Source organism: Pundamilia nyererei, unplaced genomic scaffold (assembly GCF_000239375.1).
Source record: "Pundamilia nyererei isolate P.nyererei 1_Seehausen unplaced genomic scaffold, PunNye1.0 scaffold00116, whole genome shotgun sequence".
Taxonomy (NCBI): domain Eukaryota; kingdom Metazoa; phylum Chordata; class Actinopteri; order Cichliformes; family Cichlidae; genus Pundamilia; species Pundamilia nyererei.
In genome coordinates, this window is record NW_005187517.1 from 1,103,307 (window position 1) to 1,113,165 (window position 9,859).

The following is a 9,859-nucleotide window of genomic DNA, read 5'->3' on the forward strand; positions in this document are numbered from 1 at the left end:
TTTTGTTGTAGGTATGTACAGAACACATCTGAAAATGACTTCAGTGTTTCATAACACACGGACAATTTTATTTCCAACTCAGGTGTAATTTCAATTTGTTTTATTTTCAATGTTAAGCCAAGTGCATGTAAATAAACTGTTGCTGATATGCATTTTTTTGACTTCTTACAAAGAATGCATCATGAAACATGTAATAAGTCTATTGTATGTGTTGTGTACAGACCTCACAAACACTAAGTCAACTAATTTTAAAACAATATATTTGAATTATCATGTTATGTACACTTTCTTTACAGTTTTAAAAATCTTTCACAATCACAGAAATCACTAGAAGAATATTTCAATTCTCTTTTAGATGAATATAAAGTATTTACATACATTCACGGGATCACGTACGACACTCTTTCAGAAAAGTGTTTCTTCTAATTGCATGGAAGGAATGGCTGACTGAGTTAACATACTTCCTTTATATAGCGTCCCTGGTGGCAAACCAAAGACTACAAAGGGTTTGACAATCACTGCAGGTTTCAGCAAATCATCAATTTCTAAAACCACAAAAGTCTTTCTTAAAACCGCATTTTAAATCTGTTTCAAATCTGTGAATTTTGTCAAATAATTCTCAACTTTATGGCACAGAAATTTCCTCTGAGCTCCTCCTATGATATTTGGTTTAATTCAAAGGAAATTCAGAATAAGAGATTAAAGCAATCTACTCAGTTAAGTGAGATATGAAAAAAAAGCTTAACAGTCACTGCTTCCTTACAGTACAATACCTCTTTTAGAAGAATTGATATGTTCAAGAACAGCAATAGTGTTTCTTGAATGCTTTTGAAAATGGTATATATTCTGAAAAATGTGCTGTAAATTCATGTTTGGGCACAACCAAAGTAAGAAAACTTACTCATGAAGATTTCCCTTTAGATGTGGCATTTGATGTTGCAATGACACTAATTTTCCACTCTCAATGGAAAGTTAACTGAGCTCTTTTAAGTTTTAATCTGTGGAGAAAAGTAGGACAATATCTATTTGATGCCTCTTTAAGCAAGATCCAAAATATTTCATACATTAATTAATTAACAATTTATTCTCTTACAAATTAAGTCTTCAGTGATAAAGCACTGATTTTAAAAATGCAATACGTACTTGGGTATTTTGCCTCTGTTGCAGTTGGTCACTATTAGCTAATACAAGTTAGCTAACACTAGCTGATGTTAGCTAACATTTTATAATGCTAGTTACTGTTTTGTAATTGTACATCATTTACGCTATGCACTATGATAAACGATTGAATGTACTTATAATTTTCATATGTACTGTGATCCTGTCATTGCAACATGTGACAGCATTGGCCAGTTCTTTAGCAAAAACAACATAGCTTATCTTTAATCTTTTTACTTTGGTGTCCTTGGTGCTAGCCTTAATAACTGGCTACCAAATAGACAAACTCAATTTGACAGGTAACGATTTCATTTAATTTCAGATGTTCAAAAAATCTGGGGCAAGACAAAAGATTCACATTGATGCCAGCAGATTTACCATCTTGTATCATATGACAGCAGTGACATAAAGTAAAGAAAGTCACATTAAGTAATAACTGATATGGTATAACAAAATCATTAAACAGAAGTTGTGACATTTCATGAGATGAACAAAGACAGCGTTTTAAAGCTTGGCTTTAGGGTCATCAGCTTTGATCCAATAAAGGCCATTAAATTTACAATTATTACGATAAGTAATTTTTTGACAAGATGAATCAAAAAGAGTCAGACCGCAGTAAGATAACACAAAATTCTCAGAATTCTCAGTATGGGCAGACAACCAAAAATGTCATGTGTATCAGTGCAAATTACATGATATTTGTTGGTGAGCAGTAATTCAACATCAACTTGAGCTTTGTTCTTGTGTTTGAGGTCGAAACAGACTCGAAGGCAACAAAGAGACTTATTCAAAGCTAATGGAATGTTGGTGTATCTTTTTATCTACTGAGAAAGAATTAAACCAAGACCTTGATAGTCCCCATTACTTCCTAATAGTATGCCCAGTAAGCCCTTGTTGCCATGCAACAAATGAAATTCAAGCCATTAAGCAGTAAGTTTTTGCTAGTATTACTTTTCAAAACATTTGGCTCCAGGAAGAGTATAAAAAGTGGAGGTTTTAAACAGGGATGCATGTGACTAGTCAACTAGATGTTTAAATCCTACTGCTATTGCTAGTCAGCACCAGAAATATTAGTCAGTTACACAGACTGGTACACCTGGTAGCAAGATGGAAAGTAAGCAGATTACCACTAACCAGCTTGGTTCAGCAGTATTTTGACGCAGAAAATGAATGGTTGTATGTCACCTGTGCTAGCATGCAAGCTAATGGCAAACTAATCATTGTATCTGTGTGCAACATTACATACAGCTCAGAATTCCACACATGTCAGAGACATTTAAAATGCAATCTGATCACGGAGGAACGCGATTGAAAGTTTCACATAGCTCTTAGATACAGCCAATGTTTAACCTCGTCCATTAAGTTTTCATTGTTTTCTACCTTTTAGACAAGTCAGCTAATCTGATTCCTTTTTTTTTGGTTTAAACAACTAGCAAATTAGTCGCTATAGCATCCCTAGTTTTAAATAGTAGCCAACCCACCAGTGTTATACCTTTTATTGATATAAGGCTTTTGATTGAACATAGCAATAACACACACCCCAACACGTAAAAAATAGCAGATCTTTCTCCAAATTAGGTTAGCTAAAATATCTGAGAATAAAGTTGTAATATACAAGAAGCTTATTCCACCTGTGAGGGTGCTTTGTCAAGTAACAGTTTTCTGTTTTAGTTCGTTACAGTCTTTTCCTCGTCACCCAATAAATTATCACAGTACCATGAGTGTACGTCACGCACACGTATTTGAACATAAACACACTTGGGCAAAAAGGAGTCCGGCGCAAACTCCTTTAAAGGGCATCTGGACTATCACCCCACCACCCTCCTCTGTCTTTCGTCACATTCCCTCCCCTTCCCTCATATCTGTCAGGCTGCCAGAGCAGGGTCAAAGGGGTCCATTTGCAGAGCGTCCTGTCCTGCTGCTTCGTGGAAAGCGGTGGACTTTGAGGTGTTTCGACAGGTGATCACTGCGAGCAAACTTCTTCTCACAGACTATACACTGGTATGGTTTCACTCCTGAGTGGGAGCGGCGGTGTCGGGATAGCTCGTCCGATCGAGAAAACCTGTTGGAAGGAACCCCAGCATGTGGTTAACAAATTAATCAAATTTTACTGTACATTAAAAACATTTGGCTATAATAATTTCCCATTAGTGCTTCCAAATGTTCCATTTTATTATTACTATCAGTAATGTGATCCGTTTGTACACAGCTATTGTTATATATATATATATTAAAAACAAACTAAAAACAAACTAATGTAGTCACGCTTTAAGCTGCCAAATGATATAAAAGCCATGCCAGCCTTTTTTATTTCAGGGTAATCTGATAGGTGTGAGTATTGCCCTGCGACTTGAAGTTAAAGAGCCATCCCATATTTAGCTTAACACATGAGCACTGTAAATCCAAACCCAGTCTATTCCTGGCCTGCTCCGCTGTGGTTTCTATGGGCTTCGGCCAGCTTGGGTATCAAGCCAGTGAAGGGTTAAGTGGATGACAGAGCAGTGCCTTTATACCTTGATTTGGTTCCGTATATATTAGTAAAGCTGTTAAGATTTGAACAATCTGCAACACAGATTGATTTTCTAGCACATTTCCAGGAGCAGAGGCAGGCTGTAGACATGAAGGCGATAATTCAGAGATGTAAAGATGTCACTCACAGTTATTTCAAACCATTTCCACTGTAGACATGTATTACACAACTGGTCTATTCATCATTTTAATAGGCCAGTCATAAAAAGAAGGTAAATGACAGAGCTTACAAATCTAAGCAGTGGCATCTGAGACAGCAAGAATCTTAAAACAAAACAAGACGACTCATGTTGTTGATATGGAGCTCTTTCTCTATTGCAAGTCCCACATAATCTCATATAATACTCCAGAAAGTACAGATAATCAGTCCCCAGTGTAACAAAAGAGTCTGCAGCCATAATAGCTATCATGTGAGACACAATGAGCCAATATGCTCAAAGGTGGCAATGCTAACATGTTTGTCCTGAGCAGGTAGAATATTTGCCAAGTACACCCTTACAGCTTTCAGAGACTTTAAGATGGTAAGTAGGAGGCAGGTGCCAAGGTGACACAATAGCGAGAAATGTTTTAGCTAACCTGTCTGCAATGATCTTTAAAAAAGCATCTGTTGCTGCCAGTGAATCTAGAAAGTGTTGGCCATTTGTGGCCATTTTCCAAACAATCTGAATCCTACCACTCTAAAAAGAGAAAGACTGGTCACAAGTGAAAACATTCAGGACAGGTGCCAATCTTCCCAGGAATGGACTTCCCAGCAAATTCACTGCAAGGTCAGATCATCCAGTGCTCAGAGTACCTGCAAAAAGCCTAAAAGCTACAGCTCAGACTTTACAGGCCTTGGTTAGCATGTTTAATGTTAAACTTCATGACACTACAATTGGAAAGGTTGCCAGGAGAAAGCCTTTTCTCTATAAAGCTGCATTTGAGTAAACCACAAGACTTTTGAAACAATATCCTTTGCACAGATGAAACCACAGTGGAGATGTCAGGCCATAATGCACATCACCGTGTCTGGAAAAAAAATGCAAAAAATGCAACCAAACAACTAGAAAAACAACATTTCAGCAAACACAGCTCATACCAACTGCCGAGCCGGAGGTTTGGACTTCTAGTATTCCAGAGTCAAATGTAAGGCCATCAGTCTGACAGCTAAAGCTTGGCCTAAACTGGATCATTCAATTCAATTCAATTCAATTTTATTTATATAGCGCCAAATCACAACATAAGTCGCCTCAAGGCGCTTCATATCATGGATCAGGACAATGATCCTTTTGTTGTAAAGGAAAAGAATCAAGGTGCTACAATGGCCCAGTCATGTGTGGATCTCAACATGACTGACATGCTGACCTTAAGAGAGCTGTGCATGAACGAACGCCTGCAAACCTCAATGGACTGAAGCAACGAAGAGTCAGACCAGATTCCCCCACAGTAACAATAATAATGATGAAGTCACACATTATCATACATTGCTGTTAAAGGTGTTTGTGCACGCTAGTGAATACTGGGGTGTACTTTCTTTTTTGTGACTGTATTCAGTAAAACCGCACCATATAACTATTTGCTTTATGGTCTGTTGGGGGCAGCACATGGGGCTGACACTAAAAGTTATGACATTCACCAGTTATTGTCTAACCATGTTACAAAGGACCTTTAGGTAAAACAAAACGCAGTTACTGATATCAAGTTGCAAAGCTCTCCAAATGTGTGAAAAACACTTTTTGTTGCAGGCTGTTTGAAAAGTTAACTGAGCGACAGAAAAGAGGCAAATGAAAGGTGTCTTTCTAGCTCTCTTACACAAACACAATGTTTACTACAGTATATACTACAGCTAGGGATGATTTGCTCATCTCTTTGTAGCCCTGAATGCAGTTATAAAATGCCATTTTATAAAGCTAACAAGCTCATCTGTTTGTTGCACAACTACAGTAGAAGACACAGCAGAGCAAAATAAGGAAAGAGTTGTAGTTTGGATAACGAGCCAATGGAAACTTCTATGACAGGTTTCTTTTCATTTGACACCCTCATGTACCTCTTTACATTTCACACAGTCATTCAGTTTTGTTAACAGACAGTTATGGCTTATTGGAGCCTTGAATAACATTAATTTTGTGACAGACTGTCTACTGAAGTCTTTTACCTTTGTGTTGAAGGGATTAGTGGGATTTTTTTAACCTAGTTCTCCCTACCTCAAGAACATGTCAAGTAAACAGAAATAAATACTGATCCATGTCTTTACGTTCTCTTCTTTATGCGACTACACTCTTGGTAATTGCTGGATGATGTGAATGCAAGCATTAAACCCTAAAGCATTACTATATCAGCTACAAGCTTGGCATGGTAGAACCCATACATGTGTACTCTACGACTAAATTTGGGCTGAGCCTATAAGAACTATAGCATAATGTACTGTAGCCAGAAAGATCTTTCAAGCGAACATTCATGCAGGAGTTATGCAATTACTCAACCTCACTCTCCTCACATGTATGTTCTTTGGCGTAATGCCTGTTCTCTTTTGTCACCCCACCTTCTCTCTCTCGCCACCTCATGCCCATTCTTGCTATAGTTCTTTGTCTACAATTTTAGCAATGTCACTTTTTCTCAGCTTACATGTCACAGATTGTGGACAGAGAGAGAGAGTGGCCTCAAGCTCAGTGAGTTCAGCGAGTTCATAAGTGCTACAGGTTGGGATTAGGGGCAATTTTCTTGATTACGTGAGTTTGTGCTTTTCACTGAGGATTGTGGCTTTTGCGCCTCAAGTCCTTGGGGCAGCTTGGCGTGGAGCTGCACAACACATAGTATACATAACAGCGTGGGCCCTGTGGGAAACACACGCAGGTCTTGTTCTAACTTGTCCCTGAACTTAGATCTTCCGCCAAAGCAGCATTCAAAGAAAACAGCCTAAAAGGTGTGGCGGTAACAAACAGTAACACAGATGCTGGCATATATATAGGTATAGGTATGCCTACTACATGTTAACCAACACAAAGGCCATGAAACTCTTCTGAAGGATTTTTGCAAAATAGATATTATCTTTTTATCTAGCTGAATAGCAGCAACTTTCCATCCACTGTGGTCCCCGCCAGATCAACAACCCTTCGTGAGTGATGGATCATAAACTAAGCACCCTCTCTTCCTTTCCCTTTGTCTCTCTTTTGAGCTCTAAGTGTCCAAATCTGAGGCTAAGTTTGACTGTGACAGCCCCGTCACCACCCAACATTGTTTTGTTGTAATGATGAATGCATCAGCTGACAAAGACAACAAGCCACAGCCCTGATGACAGATGCCGAGCACGCACACGCTGGAGTGTTTTTACAGCAAACTTTGGGTTCCAGCCCAGATTCTCAACACAATCCTCACATGAGAGCCTCAGTGCAGGCCGGAGATGAAAATGCTCCATGTTTGTGTGCGTGTATGGGTGTGTGTGCGTGTGTTGCTTGTATGTATGTGCTAATTTAAGTGTTTACATGTGACCAGATGGTCACAAGAGGGGAAAAAATTCCAAAAAGCTTTAAAAAGGAAAACCGTTTGGCAAAGGAAGGAATATAATGTTGACTGAGTTATATGTGGGAATCCAGCCAATGAAATACCTCTCCTGTCTACTTCAGAGGAGCCAACACATGGATCTACTCTAAGGTTACAGAGGGTACAGGGAGCCTGACTTCTTACTTCACGTCCATTTCCTGACTCAGAGGGAGAGGAGTGTGGAAGAGGTAACTTTATAATATAGTAAATTGCTGCTGCTGTCACGTAAAGACGTTGGAGATGAAGTTTTGAAAGAACATTTAGGATCACTTAAAGAAACATGTAGTACTCAGTGTTTGCATTTCCTGACAATACAGATTAAATCCAGTCATAAATGAAAGCGAGTGCACCATTACACCTGACCAATCGAAAAACATGGCTAATCTTGCCACACTCTGTCAAAATACACTCGTAATCCAAACAATCTAAAGTTTAAATAAGTATCAGCAGAGTTTTCTCCACCACATAACAAGCTCATTAATTTCCCTGAAATGAGAACTCCATCTAACACCTAGCTGGTTTCTGAGCTGTAGCACCTGCATCATTCTCCTCTTCGGTGGACCTCACTGCCACTAGCATAGTCGTGGTGAGTGCTTAGCTTGCATGTCCTACTTTAACATGCACTCAGCTGCCTTAGCACCTGATCACGCTCACTGAATCAACAGTATGATTGGAAACATTCCTGAGATTTTCTTTTTAGTCACAAGGAGCAAAAATGTGAAGAAAATTTTAACAGCATCACATTGATTATTGTAAAGAGTAACTAAATAACCGATTACTTGAACTACAAAACTAACACGTTGGTATCCCCAGTTTCAAGTGATCTGCAAACTGATTACATGCATTACGTCCATATGTCTGCCACTGATAACAATAACACAGCAATGCAGCAAAACAAAGCTCGATACAAATTCATTTTGGGCTTCAGATCAGAAGTTAGCTTAGCTTAGCATTAAAATTTGAAAAGGAGGGCAGAGCTAGCCAAGTGCACCTTTTCAAGATTACTAATAAAAGTGCTTTTGATCTCATCTGTTTGGTCTGAGGAAAAAGCAGAAAACTAACATCCACAAGCTGTAACTGTTGCTTTCCAGTGAGTGCTCGGGTCCAGTGACCTCATCAAGTTTCCCCTGGATGCCTTAAAACCTCCCTATAAAGCCAAGACATGAGAGTCGTATCACTCATCTCATCTGTCCTTCATCAGCAAGCTTGATGGAATGATACAGGTTACCAAAGGACAAGTGCCTATAGCACTTTATTTCTCATGGAAAACATGGAAAAAGTATGTCTTAGACTCCAAAAAAGAGATAATTACATACATAACAAGTGACAGATCACAATAACTTGATATAGAAATACCTGGATGTTTGTCCATCCATAATGTTGTTGAAAAATGTCTGACATGTTTTTTTAATGGTTATAGTTGTAGCACGGCCTCCTCACAGTGTGTGCTGATTGCAGGTGTAACTCTGCACCGGACAACTGCTGAGCTGGACCACCATATCCAACATATCACTCCATGACAAAAACACATTAACCTTTTCACTCTAACTTTAACCTAAATTTAAATCTACCCTTTACTTCAAATCCTTAGCAGAGTTATTTTAATGTTACCAATGCTTGCCCTAATGTAGGCTGGCCTTTGTCTATAAGGCTCTATATGCACACTCTTAGGCAACGACTGAAATAAATGACCACTGCACCAAAGATCAAAGAGTTCAAGTAAGGATTTCTTATTCAAATCTAGTCCATGATTTAAACATGGAAAAGCTACTCAGTTTGCAGCAAATTAGACTTTTACCTTGTATCCTACACTGATAACTTTAAACTTGATTCTGCACTAATGCTCTGCTGCGAGAACAGGAGTAAAGTGGTTGCAGACAGTGAGCAAACAAATGGAATAACTAACAGGGGACAAAGTCTGCATGCAGACAGCTTCAAAAGGCACTCTATCTAATCTGCAATTTTACCATGGTAGAAAAACACACAGATAGCCGGGATACAACCAACATGTAGAAAAGAACAAATTGTAACCTTCTAAAAAAGCCTTGAGTGCAGCTTCCCTGACAATGACCCATTCCTCCGTTCACTCCCATCCATAAACTAATCAAACAGAGGTTCCTGAATCCTCTCTCTGTGCATTTAACATACATTTATACCCTTGTTAAAGTTTTCACTCTCTTGTAAAATGATATCTTTGGTTCTTTCAGATGACGTGGGGACATCAAAGATGCCTCAAAGACAGATAAAGGATGTGGAACAATTTGCTCTTCCTCCAAGAAGCAAAAAAACCCTTCTAGCATATTTCAGAAGTCAAAAAGGACAATAAGACAGCTTAATGCTGCTGCACTCGATGGATTACATTTCCTAGAGTATCACTTCTTATCAGTATTAACCTGACAGTAGAGTATTCTTCATTACATGACACATTAATGTGTAGCACTGCGGTACCTCATTAAAGTCTGTACACAGTATTCAAGTATCCTATAGAGTGGAAGTCGATAATCCTGGTCATTGTAATCTCTGTAGTGTAGATACGGATTTATATGCAACATTAAACCTCTTAGTATCCACCATGTAACTGGTTAACCACATGCTAAATAGGAAATTTTACAAATGAACTTTAATACATTCATTTTGACATTACATGATTTCT

General features: G+C 38.5%; 1 protein-coding gene across 1 annotated transcript in view; it reads right to left on the minus strand.

The window, feature by feature from the left end:
* Positions 1–9,859, minus strand: part of LOC102210160 (Krueppel-like factor 15) — a 13,540-nt gene continuing 3,681 nt past the window's right edge. The window contains exon 3 of the mRNA XM_005742040.1: positions 1–3,220. Coding sequence (XP_005742097.1) covers positions 3,043–3,220 — 178 coding nt within the window. The 3' untranslated portion in view covers positions 1–3,042. The remainder of the gene's footprint in view (positions 3,221–9,859) is intronic.